This window comes from Saccopteryx bilineata, chromosome 4, assembly GCF_036850765.1.
Source record: "Saccopteryx bilineata isolate mSacBil1 chromosome 4, mSacBil1_pri_phased_curated, whole genome shotgun sequence".
NCBI classification, from domain to species: Eukaryota; Metazoa; Chordata; class Mammalia; order Chiroptera; family Emballonuridae; genus Saccopteryx; species Saccopteryx bilineata.
The window spans coordinates 79,539,938-79,563,586 of NC_089493.1; the positions used below are offsets into that span (position 1 = coordinate 79,539,938).

The 23,649-nt window shown below is 50.3% G+C and overlaps 1 protein-coding gene across 4 annotated transcripts in view; it reads right to left on the reverse strand.

The window, feature by feature from the left end:
• MAPKBP1 (mitogen-activated protein kinase binding protein 1) overlaps positions 1–23,649 on the reverse strand; it is a 72,516-nt gene that overhangs the window by 2,830 nt on the left and 46,037 nt on the right. Inside the window, exons 4-31 of one of the 4 annotated variants that reach the window (XM_066277020.1) lie at positions 15,186–15,248; positions 14,675–14,732; positions 13,760–13,930; positions 13,044–13,181; positions 12,635–12,817; positions 12,382–12,399; positions 11,892–12,052; positions 10,948–11,137; positions 10,232–10,378; positions 9,830–10,005; positions 8,737–8,828; positions 8,366–8,491; positions 7,912–7,982; positions 7,628–7,749; positions 7,269–7,344; positions 7,050–7,161; positions 6,813–6,876; positions 6,421–6,555; positions 6,078–6,214; positions 5,818–5,873; positions 4,069–4,305; positions 3,171–3,337; positions 2,771–2,955; positions 2,491–2,688; positions 2,230–2,314; positions 1,652–1,935; positions 842–1,438; positions 331–416 (exon numbers count right to left, since the gene is read on the reverse strand). In XM_066277020.1, coding sequence (XP_066133117.1) covers positions 331–416; positions 842–1,438; positions 1,652–1,935; positions 2,230–2,314; positions 2,491–2,688; positions 2,771–2,955; positions 3,171–3,337; positions 4,069–4,305; positions 5,818–5,873; positions 6,078–6,214; positions 6,421–6,555; positions 6,813–6,876; positions 7,050–7,161; positions 7,269–7,344; positions 7,628–7,749; positions 7,912–7,982; positions 8,366–8,491; positions 8,737–8,828; positions 9,830–10,005; positions 10,232–10,378; positions 10,948–11,137; positions 11,892–12,052; positions 12,382–12,399; positions 12,635–12,817; positions 13,044–13,181; positions 13,760–13,930; positions 14,675–14,732; positions 15,186–15,248 — 4,135 coding nt within the window. The remainder of the gene's footprint in view (positions 1–330; positions 417–841; positions 1,439–1,651; positions 1,936–2,229; positions 2,315–2,490; positions 2,689–2,770; positions 2,956–3,170; positions 3,338–4,068; positions 4,306–5,817; positions 5,874–6,077; positions 6,215–6,420; positions 6,556–6,812; positions 6,877–7,049; positions 7,162–7,268; positions 7,345–7,627; positions 7,750–7,911; positions 7,983–8,365; positions 8,492–8,736; positions 8,829–9,829; positions 10,006–10,231; positions 10,379–10,947; positions 11,138–11,891; positions 12,053–12,381; positions 12,400–12,634; positions 12,818–13,043; positions 13,182–13,759; positions 13,931–14,674; positions 14,733–15,185; positions 15,249–23,649) is intronic. The other 3 variants (XM_066277022.1, XM_066277021.1, XM_066277023.1) reach the window with 3 other exon arrangements.

A 23,649-nucleotide genomic window follows, 5' to 3' on the forward strand; every position in this document is an offset into this window, starting at 1 on the left:
CCATGTCCGGGCAGACAAATAACTTTTGAATATGAAAAGGGACACTATTAATAATCATACCAGGACAACAGGCATAAACTGGGATGGTCCTAAGCAAACTAGGACATGTGGGCTCTCTATCCCGCCTTCTTGTCTAAGAAAGTCTCCAGCTCTTAGAAATAACCAACAGCTGTTTGGTTCAAGTGGCCCAGCTTGGCCTCTCACCCCCTTGCTCAGTATGTTCTTGATTGCTCTACCCACCCATCAGTGGGAGAGCCTTTCATTGTTCTGGAGATTCAGCCAGCACTCCCGCCCTGCTGACTCCCCCACTGGTGGCTGCCCCACACGTACCAAGTGGTAGAGCTGCACAGCTCGGCGCAAACCGCCCCGGAGCTCTGCCACAAGCTGTTCGCACTGCTCCAGGCTTACCGTGGGTTCTAGAAGAGACAGGCATTGCTCAGGCCCAGCAAAGCTGCCCTTTCAGGCCTCCCACCCATGGCCCTGACAGCAGGACAGGTCTACCCACTAGCATTATACCCCTTCCAATTGGCCGCAGTCCTTTCCTCTTGCCTCTTCTTTCCCAACCCCTTCTTGGCACCATTCAGAAAATAAGGTCTAGAGGAAATGGCCGGCCCCAGCCCCAGGGACAGAGGGCACAGAAGGGCAAGTGGGTCACAGGGAGATAAGGACGGTTGCCAGGAGTGTCTCACCATCAGGGGTGTGACTTACAGACTAAGACAGGAACAGACAGGACAAAACCACCAGAAACTGGATGCAGAGAAATGGGATGGAGCCAGAGTGACCAACAAAAGTGAGAGAAAGAGGATGGGACAGGAGATGAAAGCTGGGGAGCCGTGCACACCTGAGGCCTGGCTTAGGGCTATTCCTCGCCTGGTGCACTCCATGGGGCTGGGAGTCTTCTCAGGGGGTGGGAGCTGCAAGTTCTCAGGGTCTTGGAGGAGGCTGCCAACCGGCAGGTGCTGGGCACAAAGGCTGTTGGGCCCAGGTTGAACCTGGCACTCTGTCCTAGGCCTGGGAGGGATACCCTCCCCTAAACAGGCCCGCCTCTCAGTTGTACTTTGAGCCTTTCCTACGCCCATTGAGGAACCAGGATGTTCTGCCTCACCAGGGGCCCGGCCCCTGGTAACAGGTGAGAATGTGGCCAGGGTAGGACGATCAGGCAGTGGCTTTGGAATGTCCAGGACCAGATGAGCCCTGCTGGGCAGGGCCAGCTGCCTGAGTGGTGAGACCCGGATGGGGACAGAAACTTGAGGTTCAGTTGGCAGGCCCAGGTTCTCCCCAACAGAAATGCTGCGAGATATCTTGGCCATGAAGCTGGTGGTGGGGTTCTGGTAGGAGTGGGGTTGAGACAGACAGCCATCAGCCTGGGACAGGGAACTTAGGCCCTCCTGGGCTTCCATCTCCCGTAAGAGTAATGGGCCTGGTGGAAGAGCCTCACCTACAGAGGAGACAGATATATGCAGGTTAGGTAGTGAGGAAGGCATCCCAGGTGCCAAGGCTGAATTCCTGAGGAGCTCCTGTGCCCTGCACATACCACTAAAGGACACCCAAGTGCAGTAACACAGAGGGCTACCTCAGACCCTCCTTCCTCCAGCATGCTCACGTGCTCCACACTCCCACACCCTGCAGCTGAGCCCACCAGACTCCTCACCCTGTGGCACCAGACTCTGCACGGAATGGGCTTTCTGGAGTCCACCTAAGGGACTGGCTGTGGCCACTCTCTTGGGGGTCCAGCTGCTGTCCCTGCTGAGACGGCATCGTGGCAAGAGCACAGGAGCTGCCTGCTGGGCGCCAGGGTTTCCAGGGGAGGACTCCGCCTCTGGGGGTGCTCCTGGAGGGTTAGCACCATTGCCTCTCAGCTGCTCCCCAGAAGCCTGCGGCACCTGCACTGGCCTCAATGTCAGTGCCAGGCTTGAGGAAGATGGGGGCGGTTCCCTACAGGGAGGAAATGTGAAAGAAGGCCCAGGGGAGGCTCAGGTTCTTTCTTGCCAAGATGGGGAGAAGTTCCCACAGCTCTAGGGAGGCGCTAGGAGAGAAGGGCAGCATAAAGCCAGACAGGCTGGTTGTCCCAAAACTCGGAGAGTGCGAAATACCGTTGTGCATGGAAAGCCTTGGAGAGAGGAGGCTCCATGCTGCGTCAGGGGCAGGACTGGCCCTAATCGGAAGCAGAGGGCGGTCAGGAAAGCCAGAGCTCCTCATGGCAAAGTGAGAGCTGCTTAGGGAGAGTACCTGAGTGGGGGCGTTAGCACTTGCAGAAGGAATCGTGAAGAGATGCTCTGAGATTCGGTCCTTTCTGGTACCCGAACTGGGCCCCCTGCCAGGGTGACAGAAATCAGGAAATGAACGAAACTCCCGCCCCAGATTCTACCCCCTAGAGAAGGCAAGTGCCAGGACATGGCCTCCCTTTGAACCTCCCTCTGAACCTCTGAGCCAGGCAAGGAGGGGAGCCAGGCAGACTGCAGTGACCACATGCTGGCCTTCTGACCACACCTGGAGCAGCCCCACTGGCCAGAGTCTCAAAGTGCTGTTTTAAAAACTGCTCCTGGTCCGGGGTATGGGGGCTGCCTTCCTGCAGCTCGTAGGGGCCAGGGCCTCCCTCCTCTTCCTCCTCTTCCTCATCACACTCAGCTGGCTCTTCAAGGTCTGAGGAAATGCCATCCACACTCAAGGGCTCTGTGCTCTCAGAGTCTGGATGTGGAGGAGGGGGAGAGAAGCATCATCCTGGGCCCATCTGTCACCAGGGCCTCCACTCCCACCTCTGTCCACTGACCTGTGTGGTTCTGGCCCTCCCTCAGGGCTGCAGCCTCACCTTCATTGGGGTGCTCAGGGCTGGAAAGGCGGCTGCTGCTATAATCCACAGAGCAGGCACTGTCAGGGCTGTGCTTCTCTGAGCCCCTGCTGCCTGTGTACACTCTTCCCTGGGTCCCTCGAGCTGGTGCCTGCACCTGGAACTCACTGCCAGGAAGGCCAGCAGGGGCAAAAAGAGGCAGTGAGCAGGGATAAGCAGCAGCCCCACTAGACCCCTGACTTCCTCTCCTCCTGCTCTGAGCAGGATGGGAGATGAGGCAGTGCTGACATGAAGAGCAAGCCTGAGTACCCTGGGACCAGCCTTCTGCTCATTAAAGAACACTCAGAGGGAAGGGTAGACTGGAGGCTGCATGGACCCTTGCCTGGTATCCAAGATGGGGCTGTCACTCGGCTCTGGGTAGACAATACCATCTTCCATGGATGTTGGCTCCAGATCTTGGGGAAAGACCCCTTCCTCTTGGGACAACAATCGGATAACATGGGGGCAGGAACAGGGTTGGGAAGCCTGAGGCGGAGGGGGCTTTTCATTCTAGAAACACACAAAAGTATGATACTGGGGTAGCTGATGTCATAGTGAGTCTGGGAAAAGAGGAAGGGGTGTACATCAATTCTGAGAAATGCTGAATACTCCAACTCTGAGGACAGACACCAAAAACCAGGCTGGGCCCCAACCAGTGTTCTTGAGCCTCTAGAACAGGGGTCCCCAAACTATGGCCCCCTGAGGCCATTTATCCGGCCTCCGCCGCACTTCTGGAAGGGGCACCTCTTTCATTGGTGGTCAGTGGGAGGAGCATAGTTCCCATTGAAATACTGGTCAGTTTGTTGATTTAAATTTACTTGTTCTTTATTTTAAATATTGTATTTGTTCCCGTTTTGTTTTTTTACTTTAAAATAAGATATGTGCAGTGTGCATAGGGATTTGTTCATAGTTTTTTTTTATAGTCTGGCCCTCCAACAGTCTGAGGGACAGTGAACTGGGCCCCTGTGTAAAAAGTTTGGGGACCCCTGCTCTAGAAGAACTATATTAGCACTGTGGCTGCTAGCCTCCAGCCACTACATATTATCATCAGCCCTCCAAGGAGCCCAGACCAAGACAATCACTACAGCATGCAGCCTGACTAGCCCCACCCTGAATTTGCAGTTCAGGTTACCCAGGTGCCATAGGGGCAGAGTGAGCATAGCTGGACCAGCGCTCAGGCTCTAGGTGTTGGCACAAGGCTGCTTGGAGATCTCTATGGAACTGGGAGAAAGCTGGCTCACCTGGATAGCCTGTGAGTCCTCAGGGGCCTGCTGACCATGCTTCCCAGAACCAGATGGGGTCACGGCCAGAGAGTCCCTGCTAGGGCCCCTAGGGCTTGGAGTCAGCGTCTCCAGCTGCCGCAGGTCCAGCATGGAACGAACACTCAGCTCCACGCCTGACTGAGACCAGCGCCCCCTTCTTCTGGGTCCTTGGCTGGCTGTAGGAGCTGGGTCTAGGAACTCCACTGTCTCTTTGGCCTGGTGTGGGGCAGCGGTGGGAGACATGTAACAGTTAACAATCAAACAAAATTTTTAGCAAAAATTTATATATCACTTACTGTGTGCCAGGCACTTCACATGTATTAGCTCACTGAAACCGTACAACCAGCTTATGAAGTAGGTACTAATATCCCCGTATTTACAGATTAGGAAACTGAAGCAGAGCAGGCTTAAGTAACCTGTCCAAGTCCCAAAGACAGTAAGTGGCCTGCCTATAGGTTATTACTCAGGCAGTTTGGCTCCGGAGTTCATGCTCTTAGCTTCACTCTACATACTGTCTTAGACGACCTTCTGGTCTCAATGTTTACCTGGTGTCATGTACACCTTAGAGCTAGGAGTCTCCAGAAGTTCCCTACCCTGAAAACAGTCTCAGCAAGGACCCCAAGTCCATTCATAGCATCAAGAACAAACCGATAGCCCAGGCTTGAGACACCGGCCTCGTCAGAACGCAGGAGAGGCACCACACCATTATCCCAGGTAACTGCTGCTGACAATGAAAGGGGCTGGCACTTGATATCTCGACACAGGACAAGTGGGGACTGCACTGGGCCTTTGTGATTACTGTATAACTTGTGCTGTAGTCTCTGTTTGTTTATGTAATGTACTTTACTCCTTGCACAGGGACCATCACAGAAGATACCTGTTGCATAGATTGTGGGCGAGCAACCCTAAAGGGGTGGAATGTTGGGAACACAGCTGTGTTAGGCTTGCTCGCTTGTACTTTGCATGACTAGTCGTAAGCACGCCACATGTGCAGAGCCTATGTAAGGGTGGTCTGACTCAGGGCGGATGGAAGATTGCCTGCCCGCCACTGTGTTTTGCTGTTTGTTTGCCTGCTGCAATGGGAAAAGGTTTCTCCTGCCAGTTTGCTCGTCTGCCATTGCAAGACTATTAAACAGGAATGGCCCAACCCTTCCCGGTTCCATAGTTCCTCTACCGTCTGTCCGAACCCAATGTGAACCTGCCTGGCCTTGGCCACTGGCATTACACTCTCCTTCTACTACTCTGAGTAGTCATTCAGTTACTGGCCCTCTTATGGCTTTTTCTCTCTAACCTAACTATTTGGGAGTTCTGAGCTTACCTCCTAACCTGGGGTCTTTAAAACTATAGTTTCTCCATAGTTCTGCTCTGTGGACCTTTGATTTTCTTGAACTTTACTTCTAAACACCCCCTTACTACTCCCCACCTCAACCTGTTCTTTGTTCATATTTACTCCCAGGCCTAAGGACAGCTGAACAAGTGCAGTACTTCCCCTAGCAGTGACTAATCCTTGTAGTCCCTCACCTGGCCCACAGGAAGGAAACATCTCCATCTCTAACCTGGGACTAGCCCAGCTGCCTGAACTCCCCCATGGGGCCCTTCTTTGGATACAAAGGATGTGGGAAGACCCCATGCCCAAATGCCCCGCCAAGCCCAGAGAGCTCTCCTTTCACCTTCTTTCACTCCTGTAACCTGTAATGTAAGGAGGGCATTTTAATGATGGTGACTCACCCGACTCATCTCCCAGTGGGACTGGCTTCGGGGCAGCGCTGAGCTGGGCACCAAGGCTAGACAGACACAGGCAGTCAGAGAGTGTCTCCTGCCCACCCACCCCAGAGCCCTGGCCCCACACCAGCCCATACCCTATGTGGCCACAATGATGCTCTGGCCTCCTCAGCTCACATACTCTTACCCCCACAGTCCCAGAAAGGACTTATGTAGCCACTATACCAACTAGTGCCTGCCTAGCCCCATGACAGACTTCCACAGACCTGGCTCTTTCTTGGTACCCTTGGCAAGGGTAGGCAGAGCTGGAAGTTCTTCTTCTTCAGTGCCCTCATCTTCTCCCTCCTTGTCACTGTCTGATGAGAGAGCTGGTCCAGAAGACAGCATTGACGGGGCCTCGGGCCTGAGTCCAAGACAAGGAAGGTCACAGGGAGAAGAGACTCAATGGGGGAAGAGGACAACATGAGTCTTCGTGTGAGCAACAGGTGTTGGAGGATACAGAGTTGCTGAAAGGGAGGTTCAGAACAAGGAGCGAGAGCAGTAAGACGACAGTGAGCAATGTGGACACCCACCCACTGCCTGCCCATACCCCCCATTCTCTGTTCTCACCGAGTGGGTCCAGCAGCCCTTTGGGGAGAGGATGGTCCTGGCTGCTTGCCCCCACGCTGACGCTGGCGCAGCTCGGCCAGGCGCTGCCTCATGCTGATGGTCATCTCAGAGCTCAGGCGCCACACAAATATACAGCTGGGTAGAGCCACAGAGTAGGGTGAGGGAGGGGTAGCCCCTGGGGTTGGCAACACCATTAGTTCACCTCCTCCATAAGCTGGCAAGGAGATGAGAGCCACCCTCTGAGTCTAATGCCAGGGTAGGTCCAGCCAAGAAATATCCCTATTCAGCCCTACTTCCCAGAGACAGCACTGAGGTGAAGAGGGAGGATGGAGCAGGGTATGTCTGGGTTCAGAGGAAGAATCTGTGTCTCAGTGAAGATGGATTCTGCTCACCTGTCCCCTGACACAGAGATGAGATGTTTGCAGTCATTACTAAATTTCATGCCAGTGACAATCTCTGTGAAGAACAAATATTGTCCATGAACCATCCTGAAGTTCTGCCAAGCTTCTGTTCCAACAGTGGAGGTCAGGCATTGGTTGGAAGGAGGGACAGGCAGCTCTGATGGGTCCCAAAAAACTGAAGGGAGAAAGAGTCAAGTTCCAGGGGTAAAGTATTGGGGCTACACTCACCTGAGTGGCCAAACATGGTGGCCACACATTCGCCTGAGAAGAAGTCAAATATGGAGAGGTTCTTGTCAGAACAGCTGGTAGCAATGTAGATCCCCGAGGGGTCTGTCTGCACCTGAGGAGTGGGACACACAGCTGGAAGAAGGGAAGCACCAGTCTCTCTCCACCTACTACCCTCATCCTCCTGTCTCTGGCCCAGAGGCCATCCTACTGGCCCCTTACCTTAATCAGAGTGCCATCCTCACCCTGTGACCCTTTAAATAGTTTCTTTTGCTTCCCACTGCTGATGTTAAAGATCCTACAAAGAAACACACGCTCATTCACATGAAGAAGAAGTCACGATCAAGTACACCTAGGTGATAGAAATGCCAGAACTCGCTCCCAGCCCCGCTCTCTATGGGAGCCACTACCCAACACCAAAGGGACTACCACCTCTTGGGTGAGGCAAAGTACTCATTCCATAGGTTTGAGGGGGCATAAAGTTCTTGCCAAAAAGACAGACAGAGGGACTGAGGTATCTAGAGCTGAGCTCCTCAGGCATGAAGGAATATAGTTAGATGGACAGAAAAAGGGATGCTCACCGAATATTTCGATCCTGGCAGCCAATAGCCGTGTACTTCCAGCTGGGCTCTACATCCATGTCATAGAGGGTCGTCTTCCGTACCACATGGTGTGTCCGTGTAAACTGTACTCCATCTCCAGACTGCGAGAGTGGAGCATGTGGAAAGACCCTGAGCTCAAATGTCTCACCAGGCCCAGAGAACCTTGCTTGCTCCTCTCTTTATGTCCCATAACCTCAGGTACAAGAGTGGTAGGGACCCCCACCGCCACCTACTGCCCCATTCAGGAAAATCTCACCACTCACCTTCTGTGCAGTGCGGAAGTAGATGCTCTTGTCTGCTCCACAACTGATCATGCGGACTTGCCCATCGCTGGCTATGGAGGAGAGGGGCCTAGCTACTCCCACTGCTCTCAACGCACAGGGCCAGCCTTTCCTCTGCCTTCCCGCCATATACCCCGCCTGTTGAGCTACTACTCTACATGACTGGGACAACCAATTAAATCAGGATGTTTACCTCCACGCCAAGGCTTTCCTTTATCCCTATCCTCAGCCAACCTGGTTTGCTCAGGGTCCCCTGGACTGAGAATCTACATGCCATCTGTCTTCCCATCCAGCCCGAGGCCTCCCAGCAGCTGTCTAACACTCCATCAAGACAGGCACACCCTTCTCACAGAGGCAGGAGGCAGGTGGCAGTGCGAGAGGTAAGGGTGATGTTGGTGGTAAGTGGCAGAATGTGTTTCAATTGCCCTGCACCCACCTGCAAATTTGACAGCAGTGATGGAGGACGAGTGCTCATCCAGTGTCTGCTGTAGGCTATACTCCCGTCCAGCATCCAGCACGTGGATCAACCTGTCCCGGCTTGCTGACGCTAGCAGCTTCAGACCTGGGGTTGGAAGAATTCATCATCCCACAAGTGCCCAGAGCAGGCCCCTATCAACCCTGCAAAGAAGCCTACAGTAACTGAGCCCCATGGAGCAGGAATGGAGCTGTCCTCTAAACCTGCAGACACAATAAATGTTTCAAAACCTTTCAGTCCCACATACAAAAGCCAGGACAGAGGTAAGTGGCACTGGCAGGACTGGAGAAGCACTGTGCCACTGTGGGCTAGGGGCCAGGTCTCCTTCTTACCTGTGTCTGGCTTCGAGTACTCCAGGCACAGAATTTCCGAGTCGTGGGCTTCCACCTTCAGCATCTCACTTAAGGACTGTAGCTCGTGCACCCTGTAAAATTGAGAAGATGAGTGTAGAGGTCATTGCTATGCTGCAGGAGGAGAGACTCACCTGCTTCCTCTGCTCTCCCCCAACCTTTATTCTTATTTATTTTTAAACTTTTAGGCTTAGAGAAAAGTTGCAATGATTATAGAAGTTTCCACATTTCCTTTACCCAGCTTTCCCTAATATTAACATCTTACATAACAATTGAATTACCAGAACCAGGAAAGTTACATTCATACAATACTATTAATGGAAGGCTTTATCTGAATTTCACCAGTTTTTCCACAATGTTCTTTTTCTGGATCCAGGCTCCTATCCAATTTGCATGTAGTTGTTATTTCTCTTTGGTTTTCTGCAGTCTTGAATAGTTCTTCAGTCTTTCCATATCTTTCAAGACCTTGACATTTTTTTTTAATTTTTTTTTATTTATTCATTTTAGAGCAGAGAGGGAGAGAGAGAGAGAGAGAGAGAGAGAGAGAGAGAGAGGAGACACAGAGAGAGAGAAGGGGGGAGGAGCTGGAAGCATCAACTCCCATATGTGCCTTGTCCAGGCAAGCCCAGGGTTTCGAACCGGCGACCTCAGCATTTCCAGGTCGATGCTTTATCCACTGCGCCACCACAGGTCAGGCAAGACCTTGACATTTTTTAAGAGTATTAATCCATATAGGTACTCCGTCACATGTGCCTCAATTTGAATTTGTCTGATGCTTTCCCATGATTGGACTGAGCTTATACATTTTTGGCAAGAATACCATAGAAACAATGCTATATCCTTATTTGTATATCATATTATGGGCTTCATGATGTTGATATGGAGATACAAAGCTTGATCACTTGGGTAAGATGGTTTCTGCTGTGTTTCTTCATTTAAATTATCTTTCCTTGTATATAAATATCTTCTCCAATCTTTTTGAACCAAATTTTTCTAAAGCTCTGTCCTTGAGGACCTAATTCCCCCAGCCTGCACCATGGGAGGCAGCCAGTACCCACTCCAGGCCAGGTGTTACCTGAGTGTGCCAATACGGTCCCCCGAAGCTAGATGCTGTCCATTGGGGCTGATACACACAGAACGGATGCCCACGCGGGGATCCATCAGGGACCCATCAGCTTTGTCTCCTCCGGGCAGCTCGCTGTCCAGCAGGGCCTGAGTATTCCCATCCACATAGATGATCTTAATGAGATCCTATAGTGGAACAGGTGTGGAGAAGTGGATAAGGCAGGCCTGACCCAGTACAGCTGCAAGGGGCGATGTTTGTTTTGCTGGACAAGATAAACCTTTGGCTTATAGAGCCCAGTCAGATAAGAGCTGGAAGATCAAGGTCTGGGGACCTAGTTCCTGAGAAGGTGTGAAGGCTGAGGGGATGGGGATACTAAGTATGGAGTAAGGGCCCTAAGGCCTGACGGCTCACATTGCTGAGGATATTCCGGTGCAGGGTAGAGCCATGGACCCCGGAGCTCTCTGTGTTCCACAGGCGGATGGTGTTGTCTGAGGAACAAGTGATGAAGGAACTAGGGGGAAGGCAGGCTTGGTTACTGTCCTTCACTTCTGGGTAAACCTGAAGGGGCAGAGGGAACAAAGTCAGATCTCCAGAGGGAGCAGTCCTTTGCCCAGAGAGAAAGGAATGAGATGAAAGAGATAATGCTGGCCAAGACTTAGCCCAATGTCTGTGACATAGTAAACAAGCCATAACTATTAGACATTCTTCATAATCCCTAAGGGAAAGCATATTAACCAAGCACCTACTATGTACCAACTCTTCTATGTTTCCCACTTAACATTATTTCATTTAATTCTTAGAAAAATTAGGTGAATCAGGTATATTACTTTATAGTTGAAAAAACTGAGGCTTGATCAAATTCATTAACTTGTACAATATCACTCAGCCTAGGACAAGGCAAAGCTAAGAATGGACAAGAGTACATTGGAAAAAGCCCAAGATATATAAGCACTAAAATTCAAGCTCAATGCTTAGGACCTATCTGAGGATTGGCAATACACAGGGATGATGCTAGAGAAACAAGGAGGCAGCAGGAACATAACATCATACTTGGGGATCCCCACTTTCTGTCTTCACAATGGTATCCCAGCAAACCTGGTCGGTCTCAAGCCAACCCAGCCACATACCTCAACACTCCAGACGCAGGAGGAATGATACAGAGCCGAGTACACCTTGCCTACTTTCTTGGGGTCCCTCACATCCCAAACATAAATGCTGTGGTCGTTGTATACACAAGACAGCCACTGATTAGTGGGATCAAAGGTCAAGGCAATGGTGTCTGGATACTTGGCATTGGCCACTCCAGAGAAGAGGCGACTGTGGGAAAGAGGACAGGCAAACTGGTGAGTGAAGTAACTGATAAAATGGAAGACTGAAGGGAATGAAAACGGAAGCCAAACCATGAAGGAAGGAGCAGAGCCTGGGAACCCCCTCCAGACCCACAGGTTTGAAAACAGTTGCTTAAGAAAGACAAAAGCAGCCCCTGACAGCTGTCAGCTGTCAGCTGACCTGGCACTAGCTGCTGGGCCATGGTGTTCTACTGATAAACACCTACAATGTCACAGAACACCAACATCAGATAAGGTTACTCTATGGCCATGACAGAGCAAACCTAAAACAAGACAACTCTGTCATGGTGTTGGAGCAGAGATAAAAACAAGATCACTGTGCAAACCACAAAAATGACCAAACATCACCCTTCCCCATCTATCAGGATTAATTGTTGCTTCTTTATCAATTATAGCTTTGCCCAACCTTTTCGATAGAAATTATTAAGATGTCTAACTACAGAATTGTCCCTACTTCCTGACAGCATCCAATCAGAGCAAACTTTCAATCTCTTGAACCATTTCTAAAATCACAATATCCCAAATCTTACAATACCCCTCCCACACTTAAAATAGCCCCTGGTTCTCCTTGGTTGCAACGAGTACCAACAAACCCAAATTGTTTGTCTATAGAGGTATTATTCCTGGTTATCTCTGAGGCACTGATCCACTCTTTACCTTGTTCCCTGAAGGCTGGGCATAGCAGAGTCTATGAATGAAGGCAGGGGGCTCACATAGCTCACCTGGCCTCTGTAATGCTAGCAATGTCTGTCCCCAAGGCATGAGGTCGGGGCAGGGTGCTGAGAAAGTGCAGGTTAGAGGGGTTGAAGAGGCGCACGGTGCCATCAGCACAGCCACAGAAGATGTAGTCTTGGCTCACAGAGATGCAATAGGCCACAGTGGTCTGCAGGCAGAGGGGCTCAGGTCAGCACAGGCCACCTGCCCAACCCCTCAATAGTCACCTGCCAAGAGGAGAGACCAGCCAAGGCAGGGCCAAGGGAAAAGCAGCACAGCTGCTCTGGCCTGAGTCCATCAGCTCTCATCTAGAGATGCCCTTCCCTCTAGCAGCAGGTGGCCAGAGGGCCCATAGTCATGTGCAGTTTGGGGGATGGGAGTCCCCTAGGGACCCTTCTAAGGTATGAGAGATTTTGACAAAGAAAACAAAGTAGGAAAAAGCCCAGGGAAGAGAAAGAAACAGCATGAGGAAGACAGGAGAGTCTAGGCATCACTTACTGTGAAGCTGTCTGTGTTCTGAGCAGAAGAGGAAAGCAAGGGAAAGAAAAACAGGAAGACAGCAAAGAAGAAGCAGTTATACAGATCTCCATGGGCTGGAACTAGGCCGAGCTCTGGCTCCCTCACGGTTCTTTCTCCTGGGGTCCCCTCCTGCATGCACGAGGGCCCAGCCCCTAGTATGGAGCCATAGGTATCAGTTTTCCCCTGAGCCAAGACATGCACAGCCCCAACCAAAGGGACCAGAGGTACTTACTCTCAGCTCCACCCACTTATCCAAAAGCCTCCGATCACTGAACTCGCACAGTAGCCCAGAGGATGTGATGCAGAAGGTGCTGTCTGCCTTTTTCCCTCGGCCACAGGCCACATCCGTGAACAAGTTGTTCCGCAGCTCCCCCAGCAGCCCTGAGCGGCCCAGCAGGGGCACAGTGGCATTCACCTGTGGAGACACACCACTACTGCCCACCTGTCCCCCCAGAGCCTGCCCCTGGAAACTAGGACCTCCTTGTTCTTTGAGACTACTCTTCGGTTGGAGAGCATCTGGCTCCTCCAGGACTTCTATATAGCTGCTGAGCAAGCAGAGAGAGGTGCGAGTGGAGCAGGCCCCCCGGGGTGGGCTGAGCGGGGCCTGGCCCTGGTGGGTACTTCCTGCCTCAGCGTCTCACCTTTGAGGTCTTGCTATCATCAAGGTACCAGAATTTGATGTGTCGGTTGCCTGCAGTGACAAAGTAGCTGCAATCTTCAGAGAAGGACACTGCTGTCACACGACTAGACACCTTATTGGAGGCCACCACAATGTTTTTCTGGAGGGAAAGCCAAAGGAAGAATCAAGATTTTGCCTCTTGGAGCTAAGAAGTAAGAGGCACAGAGGATGGAGGAGGGTTAGACAGTATTTACACTTGAAAAAAAAAGTTTCTTTCCAGGATTTACTGCTCAAAAAAAGTGGGGAGGCTGGAATTCTGAGGTCGCCGGTTCAAAACCCTGGGCTTGCCTGGTCAAGGCACATATGGCAGTTGATGCTTCCTGCTCCTCCCCCCCTTCTCTCTCTCTCTCTTCTCTAAAATGAATAAATAAAAATAATTTTTAAAAAAAAGAAAAAATATTATTAAAAAAGTGGGGAGGGCAGGGGAGAGAGGAGAACCCCTTTCCAGGGGAATTGATGAGGTTCATGTCCTCTGGAGGTCCTCAAAGGCACAAAGCTAGCCCCTTTTCACCACCACACTTGGCTATATAGTTGCTCTTTCCTGCTCCAGAACATTTTCTAGAATGAGACTGAGATCAGCAGAACAGAATGAAGGGGTTCAAGTCAGTATTTTCCTGGCTCCCAAACTGGCCCTCAGACGCTCATGAGGCTGCCAGGCCAGCCCAGCAGCCCACTCACCTTCCAGGCCCAGACGTTGACGATCATGTCATGCTGGTAGCCCACGGAGACAATGTACTTGGCGCTAGGGGAGAAGGCCACGCAAGCCACACCATACTTATGCTCCTGCAGCTCTGCCACCTGGCTACGCTCAGCCACATCCCAGACTCGCACTGCTGGCATATGCCCACTCTACAGGGAGGCAAGAACTGGAAGTGAGATCCAGAAGCATACAGACCCCACTAGCCTTTCAGAGTTGGGGCCCCAGCCTCCCAGCTACTGCATACAATCTCTCTAAGACCTGGCCACGAGTCAAGAGCAGAGTGCTATACAGGGCAAAGGTAGAGGGAAAATAATAAATATCTCAGGACAACAGTGATTATCACTGATAAAATGGCCCCAGGTTTTGTTCAATATCTCTGGGTGAGGGTCTACACCTCTGTATTTGTTTAAAGCTTCTTGAGTGATTCTGATGTACAGCTAGGGCTGAGAACTATTACCACTCAGACCTATTTCTGCCCCCACTGCCTCCCTTTAAGACTGAGAAGAGGTGTATTCTTCATGTGCCCAGCAGGGGACCTCCGGGGATAAGAAATATTTTAAGGCAATGGTTTTCAAAGTGTGCTTCCTAAACCATCAGAATCAGCACAATGTGGGAACTTGTTAGATATGCAAATTTTGGAGCCCTATTCCAGACCTACAGAACCCAAAACTCTGGGGTTAGGCCCAGCACTGTGTACTTTACAATACTTTCAGATGATTCTGATGCACACTAAAGTTTAAGAGCCATTGTTTAAGGTGTAGCAAACATCAGGATTTGGCTTCTGTTTAGAAAGCCAATGGGGCAGCAGCCCTAAACAGGCCTAGGATTGTAGCTCTCTGCTGAGGGCAGACCACACACTCTCTCCAGAGACTTACAGCCCCCTTTACACTCACCTCTCCTGTGACCAAGTACTTGCCATCAGGGGAGAAGGCAAGGGCAGTGATGGTTTTTCTGCAAGAGAGGAGGCAGGTTCAGAGGGGCACTGGCAGCGTGACCTAAGCCTGGCTCCCTCATAGTTCCCTCAAAAGGTAGCCAGGGAGGGGGCAGTGGAGGGTAGGGAGGGATAAATGGTGATGGACAAAGACTTGACTTCAGAGGGGCAGTGAACACACAATACAGTATACAGAGATGTGCTATAGAATTGGGTACCTGAAACCTGTATAATTATGTTAACCAGTGTCACCTCAATAAAATTAATTTAATAAAATAAAATGACCTAAAAAAAAAAAAAAAGAAAAGAAATGGCAAGACTAGCAGACACCAATGGCAAATGTGGCATTTTCCTCTCTGGCCCTGAGGCCCAACCAGGTCCCAGTCCCAAGAGCCACAAACACCCAGACAGACTGTGCCCTTGCCACAGTTCCCAGGAGAAGGAAATATTTCCTAAGGGCCCAGACCATTTACCTGGAACTGTTAAGGATATGGTGCTGCTTGTGCTTCCGGGGATTGAACAGCACGACCACACACCTGGGGAGATAAGTTAAACAATTCACTTAGCACCAAACCACAGCTTCCCCAGGGGCTCCCAGGCCACCTGGAATTCCAGTCACCCACTAGAGAGGCTCCACTTGCCACTGAGGGCAAATGACTACTTTCTCCTGCAATCAGTTCTTCCTTTCTTTGCTCACAAGGGCCTATCTGTACAGCCCCATGACAGTGAAAGGAAGCCTTCATTTTTTTAAGTGAGAGAGAGAGAGACAGACAGACAGAGAGAGGCAGAGGAACAGACAGACAGGAAGGGAGAGAGATAAGAAGCATCAATTTTTCTTTGCAGCACCTTAATTGTTTATTGATTGCTTTCTCATATGTGAATTGACTGAGGGCACCAGCTGAGCCAGTGACCCCTTGCTCAAGCCAGCGACCTTGGGCTTCAAGGCAGTGATCATGGGGTCATGTTAATGATTCCATGCTCAAGCCAAATGAACCCGCGCTCACACTGGGGACCTCGGGGTTTCAAACCTGAGACCTCTGAGTCCCAGGCCAACGCTTTATTCATTGCGCCACCACCTGGTAAGGCAAGGAATCCTATTCCAACCAGATCCCTAAACACCAGCACCATCTCTGGTCATACCCACAAAGGGCAGCAACACAGGCCTTCCACAGTCCTCACACATAGCCCTGGAAGGGGTACAGGAGGGAAGACTATGCATGATTTGGGCAATGCAGGACATGGGTATACAGCCAGTTCACAGGCTTAGACTCATACGTGTGTCAAGCATTTGTGCTCCAAGGTAAGGTGAGGCCTTTCACATGTGCACTCATGTGTGCACTTGGCAGGAGCGGGCCCTCCACAACCTCTACACGTCAGATGAGGAAGGGGGTGGGAGGTAGGTGGCCAAAATTGCAAAAAAATCTCAGGAAGACTAAGGGGAGGGGCAGAGAAAGCCTGTCCAGTGTCTCCGAGCTCCCAGGCCCAGCCCTGAGAATTCCTGGCCCCGAGGAGCCTGAGAAGGAGCCTCTGGGTTGCCAGAAGGCAGTCAGGGGCTCCACCCACCTTGCAGAGAGGAGGGCAGCAGTACCCTCTCTGTCAGGTGGCAAGGCTAGATGGGATCAGGTTCAGAGTGACTTCCAGTCAACTCGGGAGAGGAGGCTAGATGGTAGGAGTCAGGGGCAAGAAGCCAGAAGCCATAGCTAGGCAGTATTCTCCCTTAGGCTCCTCGGCTGTCAGCAGGCCTGACCCTGTTGTACCTTCTGCCTCTACTTTGTCAGCCCTATAACTAGCTGACAGGAGCAAGCATGAGGCCTACTGTACTAGGTGAGGGGAGGGGAAGCAAATGAGCAGAACAGCATCCCCAGACCTAGACTTGTTTAGTAGGAAAACCCCTATTGGCCCCACACCTGAAATTCATACTTGTTAGAATCTTGAAGCAAGGGCAGGTACAACCTGCTAGTGAGTGTTGAGCACCTTAGATTCGATGACAATATATGCAAACTCCACAGGCAATCTCTGGGGACGCTGGGATCTCTGAGGTGCACCAGGTATGCCCAGAACTGCCAGACTGATTCAACAGCCTTTGAATTCCTGAGTCATCTAACCCCCTTCTTCTCCTCTAACACCCTCCTCCCTCAAATCCTTTCCCACTGCTTTCTTTCTCCCCATCTCCTAATCTTTCTTTGTTTCCCGTTCTCCTTTTTCTTTTTATACCAACTTGCAGTCTCCTGCTTCCTTTACAGAATGCTATGTAAGGAGAGTTTTTAAACATAACAAAAATCAGATGGCTTTGGAAGCTCTGGGTCCTATCACTCTCCTTCTCCTCTCCCAAAACATACACACACACACACACACACACACACACACACACCCCAATGCACACTTTCCCAGCTTCTATTAGGGGCAATCCAAGATACAGGGAGCCTAATTCCTCCAAAACAGATGGACTCATAGTAACTGTGGGGCAGCTGTGTTAGGCTTGCTTGCTGGTGTACCAGCTGCAAGCACTTTGCTTGATTAGTGCATAAGCACCTGGCAGAGGAGGCATGTGTGCATAGCCTATATAAGGCTATGGATGTTTGAGTTCAAGAGAGATGGGGGGGGGGGGTTGTGGATGGTGAGTTGCCTGCCTGTCACTGTGAGGGGCCATTTTGCTGTTTGTGTGCTGGAGAAGAGTTTACCCCCTGCCTGCGTGCTTATCTGCCATTGTGAAACTTTATTAAATGGAATGGCCCTAATGTTTTCTGGCTGCACGGTTTCTTTACCGTCTGCCCGAATCCAATGTGAACCTGCCTGGCCTCGGCCACAGGCATTACAGTAACTTAGAGCTGAAGAAAGGATGAAAGAAATTAAATGTACTGTGTTAGGTGACTTTAAAGATCACCTGGTCCAGCCTTCCAAAACTGTGAGACAAGAAAACTTAGGCTCAGAAACATAGGCTCCTACAGAGCAGAACCAGGACTTGCCAGCACTCTTTACACCAAACAAGCACATACCTCTGAGCTTAAGATGTCACCCTTTGCTGATAACCCCTGGGAAGTTTCTAAGATCAGACTCCTGAAAGTGCTCATGAAGGCCCCGGGAGGTGTGACCCCTGCCCACCCACCAGCCTCACCGGGGATCATGCTCCAACTACATTCTTTCACTCCCTTTAACTTGCTATGCTCCTTCCACTACAGGGCCTTTGAAGGAGCCACTTCCCTTGTCTACAACATTCTTCTCTCTCTTTTCCAACAAGTTTATCCTTAGTCGTCTTTTGGATCTCAGGTTATATAGCCTCATATATGATGTCATGGAACAGTGTATCAACCTTTTATGACATTTATCACAGCTGCAATTTTACATTTAGCCTCGATCATCTCTCCCGTTAGACTATGCATTCCTTGAGGGTGGAAACTGGGCCTGGTTTTGCTCACTGCTTTGTGTCCGGAGCCTAGCCGAGTCTGGCCCATTGCAGTTGTTCAAGAAACATTTATTGAAAGGATGAGTGTCTCCCACAGTCCACTAGCTTGGTGCTGTGAGGCTCCCCTACTCCACACACCTATCATCTATGGAAGAAGGGACCAAGGACCCCTGGATCCTCAGACGCAGAGTGGGGCAAAAGGGACATTGTGGGTTCAGAGTCAGACACCAAGCTGAGTCCTTATTCTGCCATGTGCAACTTGTGACCCTGGGTAAGTCACAAGCCTGTTTCCTTATCTATATAAAAGGAGACACCTGGATCTAGCTCATAGGACTTCTGTGAAGATGAAAAGGTTTTCTGACACATAGTAGGAGCCATGAGACTACCCCTGGAACATGGAAATGACGCTGCAGGGGCCCCTGGAAACCAGATGCCCCAGGACTGTCCGGTGAACTCTGTTAAGGTCTCTAAGTGATGATACAAACCTTAAAGAGACTTCATCTTTTGTTCTGGGAAGGCAGCTAAAAAAGAAGACTTAGGTTAAGATTGGGGAAAGAAAATATCTGCATCGGCTTAGGAGATGATAAGCTTGCAAGGTAGCAAGGAAGGGATGGGGAAATACTAAAGGAGAAACTACCTTTATCTGGGAGAGCAGCACCGAAATGGAAAGATAACAGAAGTAACATATCCCGGCTAAGTTCAGAAGCATCACGCAACAGTTTCAATGAACTCTAAATATGAAGGCGTCCACTTCTTTAAGTAACTCATCTTGTGCCTTTCACCCTGCCCAATAAGAACTCCCGTTTATCAAGCACTTTCTATGTAGCAGGCACGCTGCTAAGCAACTCTGATGTCATCTTAGCTAATCCTTACGACAACCTTAGACTGCTGGTACAGTTAGCCCCACTTTATAGATGGAGAAATGAGTTCAGAGCAGTGAGGTAAGCTGCTCAGGGCCACTCAGCTGAAGTGAAACAGAGTCAGAATCCCAGAAGCAGTGCTCAAAGAGAAGCAGGGAGAGTGAGTGGGGCAAAGAAGAGAACACTGCAGTTGAAACACAGGAAGCTCAGTGACCTGAGGCAGGGTGCTGAGGGCAAGAGCCTCTGAGAAGGACAGAAAACTAGGGCACTCTGAGGAAGAGGTTTTTTTGTCTTTTGGGGGGAAAAGAGTATTTAACTGATAGAATTTTTGGAAATCAGAGCAGGGCACAGTGAGTATCATAGCAGTTACAATTCAAAGTTCATAGATTTAAATATTTAGATTTTAATACTTTATTCAGTCTGTGAAAAATGATGATACACCCCCCAGGCTTGCCACCATCAGTAAGAGCCTAGCAAGCTCTTGGGCTCATCTTCCTGATGTTTGCTGAACCCTCTTGCTCTCTGTGCTCACCTGCTGAGGAGGGCCTCTGCAGGCTCCTCGCTCCAGCAATAGCTTCTAGTCTAAGCGGTTACAGGTTACTTCGCTTTCTGATTAGCTACAGATAAACTATGGCAGAAGGCTTCAGTTGAGAAGTGATCTAACTTCAACTGACTTGATGCATATTTCAGCCAGTAGCATTCCAAATCTAGAACAAGTAGGTGAGGAGGGCTCTATGATTAGCTTTTGAGTTTTCCTTTAAAGCCATCATCCCAAAGCAGCATCATGACCTTCAAGGGCAATGCATCACACTGCGGCAAAATATAGTAATAAGCTAGATAAATTTTCTTACAAGTAGAATGGGGAAACTGAGACAGATAGCTGAACAAACTGGCCAAGCAATTTATAGCCAGATACTGAAGTTCACTTCCTTAGAGATAACATCTAGGCCTCAGTTGTATTTTAGCACCAAGCCCACAAAAGCAGCAAAATCAAGTGGGCGATGCAAGGACCAGGGGCAGTGACTAAGGACCTCTTAGTGCTGACCAAACCAGCAGAGAAGACAACCCTGCAAAGGCACACCTGAAAAACTGAATATTCTACTGAGATCTCTCCTCAATTATCAGTCTTTAAAACCCCTCAAAACGAAGACCCCCCCCCATGTACTCTCTCCCTCCCAGGAATACACCTGTGCCTTTCCCTTCCTCCTCTTCCTCTTCCCCCACAGGCCTTCATCTCCTAAACTCTAAGGGTCTCTGAGAAATCTGCAACTAGGGGAGTGTGGGGCAGCTGGGTTAGGCTTGTTCGTGGGGTTACTAGCTGCAAGCACTTTGCCTGATTAGTGCATGAGCACGTGGCAGAGGCACGTGTGCATAGCCTATGTAAGGCCATGGGTGCTTGCATTTGAGAGAGATGAAAGATGGGGATTGTGGATGGCAGGTTGCCTGCTCTCCACTGTGAGGGGCCATTTTGCTGTTTGTTTGCCTGAGGGGTGGTTTCCCCTGCCTGTGTGCTTGTCCGCCATTGTGAGACTTTATTAAATGGGATAGCCCAACCCTTTCTGGCTCCGCAGTTTTTCTACTATCTGCCCAAATCCAGTGTGAACCCGCCTGGCTATGATGGCGGCCACCAGCATTACATGTCGTAGTGGGCAGGATTCGGAGCAGATGGGTATGGAGCCGCAACCATCCTTGAGGGGTGGGGTAGAGGACTGGTTGTTGTTAAGGCTCCCCATGGTTGTCCTTTTGGGGACCGTGGACTGGCCGATTTTTACAATCCTATGAGAAGAAACCAAGAGCTCTGTGCAAGCAGCTGAGCAAGGTCGAAAGCTCCAGAATGAGCTGCATACTGAGCGGCAGCAATGGCTTGAACTGGAGCGAGCGTTGGAGGAGGCCGAACAGGTTTGTGAGTTGCAGTCTACCTTAGAAGCTGAACGTTGGCAGCAGCAGTTGTCAGAGGAACAACTGTGGGTTCAGCTTCAGGCTGAGAGCTGGCAGCCGCAGGAGCCAAAGATGGAGCCGTGCTGTCAGAGTGGCTCTGAGTTGGCGGGAGCAGGCGTTTCCAGCTCCTCTTCCCAGGATGAGGAGGGTTGGGCTGAAGCTGCCGTCAGCACACTTGGAGCCCGGCCAGTGGCCATCCAGAAGGTAAAAGCCCAGCATCAAAGAGTACCACCCCTGGTAGGGTTGCTGTGATTGTGGGGCATAGGGGTGGATGGCATCATGCTCTCTGGAGCAGAGGTGGAGAAGCTGACCACTGTTCCCACGTGCTCCTCCTTGGGGCAGTGTCTTCAGAGCTGCCATGATGGCAGGAATAAGGAGGGAGGCCTGAGGCCCTTTGTGAACCTAGTTGCCTGTAACGGACCTTTACCTTGGTGATTTGCACAGATAGCCGGGCTATCATGGACTGCAGCCAGAGGTGGGCACCGGCTCCCTTGTTGGATAAGCACGCCACCTTTGGACAGTATGAGAGACCCTGATGGGCGGGGGGCAGCTCTGGTGGATATCCTCCTGCACTGGGAAGCTGCTCTCACCCAGTTGGGCAGACGCACCAAAGACACTTTTTGCTCTCAATGGACATGGCCCAGGACTGTACAGGTCCCACCAACCTACAAGGGGTGGCCTTGTTGGCACCGTGGGGTGGGGAGTTGGGTCTCCAGTTTGCACCTTGGGCAAAGTGCTCAGGGAGACATTGTGAAGAACACCTTTGTAATTATTGTGTAACTTTTGCTGTTGCTGTCATCAATATTTGATGCCATGTAGATTATGAAGCAAGCAACCCTTAAAGGGTGGAATGTGGGGCAGTTGTGTTAGGCTTGCTCATGGGGTTACTATATGCAAGCACTATGCCTGATTAGTGTGAGCACGTGGCAAAGGCAAGTGTGCATGGCCTATATAAGGCTATAGGTGCTTGTGCTCAGGGGGATTGCAGATGTGAGGATTTCCTGCCCGCCACTGTGAGGGGCTATTTTGCTGTTTGTTTGCCTGAGAGGCAGTTTCCTCTGCCTGTGTGCTTGTCCGCCATTGTGAGACTTTATTAAATGGAATGGCCCAACCCTTTCTGGCAACAGGCAGCAGCAGCAGCTTGTCCAGGGCTAACCTCTTGAGCCGGTCTCCAAGGTCCCCTTTTCTCTGACTTCCTAGTGTAGACTCATTTCTTTCCCATAAGGTTTCTAGAGAGCTAAAGTAGCCCGGCCAAGACTCTTTCCTGTTGCTGCTTCTTTTCTAGGCCATTACTCGTTTAACTGTCCCCAGCTTTAATAAACTTACTCTCAAAATCACCTGGACTCATTGTGAAATCCTGCCTGCCTGAGTCAAGAACCCACACACTACCAGCCAGCCCTAGGCAGACGTGAAGGGCCAGGTCTTCTTTCCAGTAATAATACTGCTTAAAACAGTTTTCAAGCAAGTACACACAAATTCTTGCTGGACCCCAACATCTTCTGTTTCTTCCTTCCCCTAAGTGCAACTCAATAGTGGAAAGAGGAGGGCGAGCAACATGTGTGTGCGTGTGTGTAAAAATATATAGGTAGAAAGATAACTGGCTATGAGACCACTCTTCCTTTTTCTAACATCTCCCCCCCAACACACTACAACCTGAAAACATTCTCAGGTGTGGCATTGAAGAGTTAAGCAAAGGAGGGAAAAACAAAGTAGGCCCTTAAGCTGAAATTTTTACTCCTAATTATTCAAATTTGGAATGCTTCCAACACAGAAAAAAGGAAGAAAAAGACCAACCCATGGTCACATTTGCAGGGACAATAATGCAGATGTTGAAGTGAGGGCAGAACTTGGCAAAGACATCCAAAGTTCCCCCTGGGCCAGTTTGTTGAGGTCCTCTCAAGAGAACAGACCTCAAAAACACTGATGTGAGAGCCGCCTCAGTCTGCTGGAAAAGAGGGTGGGGCTCAGTTTGCATAATCAGTCTTTGACCCTTGGCCTCCAAGTCCCTGACCTAGCCCAGCACAGCAAGCAGTTATCTTCACGTGACCCTTGCAGAGCTGGCCAAAATCCTTAACACAGGGGTCCCCAAACTTTTTATACAGGGGGCCAGTTCACTGTCCCTCAGACCGTTGGAGGGCCGGACTATTAAAAAAACTATGAGGCCTGACCTGTGGTGGCGCAGTGGATAAAGCGTCGACCTGGAAATGCTGAGGTCGCCGGTTCAAAACCCTGGGCTTGCCTGGTCAAGGCACATATGGGAGTTGATGCTTTCAGCTCCTCCCCCCTTCTCTCTCTCTCCTCTCTGTCTCTCTCTATCTCCCTCTCTCTCTCCTCTCTAAAATGAATAAATAAATAAAAATTTAAAAAATAAAAAAAAAATATGAACAAATCCCTATGCACACTGCACATATCTTAAAGTAAAAAAAAAACCGGGAACAAATAAAATATTTAAAATAACAAGTAAATTTAAACCAACAAACTGACCAGTATTTCAATGGGAACTATGGGCCAGCTTTTTTTGGCTAATGAAATGGTCAATGTTCGGTTCCATATTTGTCACTGCTAGCCATAACAAGTGATATGACGCGCTTCCGGAGCCGTGACGCGTGCATCCCACGTCACCGGAAGTAGTACTGTACGTGAGCGACGCTGCGCTTTGCGGTGCCGCCACATACAGTACTCTTGGAGCACAGGATGCATTCCACTGACCACCAATGAAAGAGGTGCCCCTTCCGG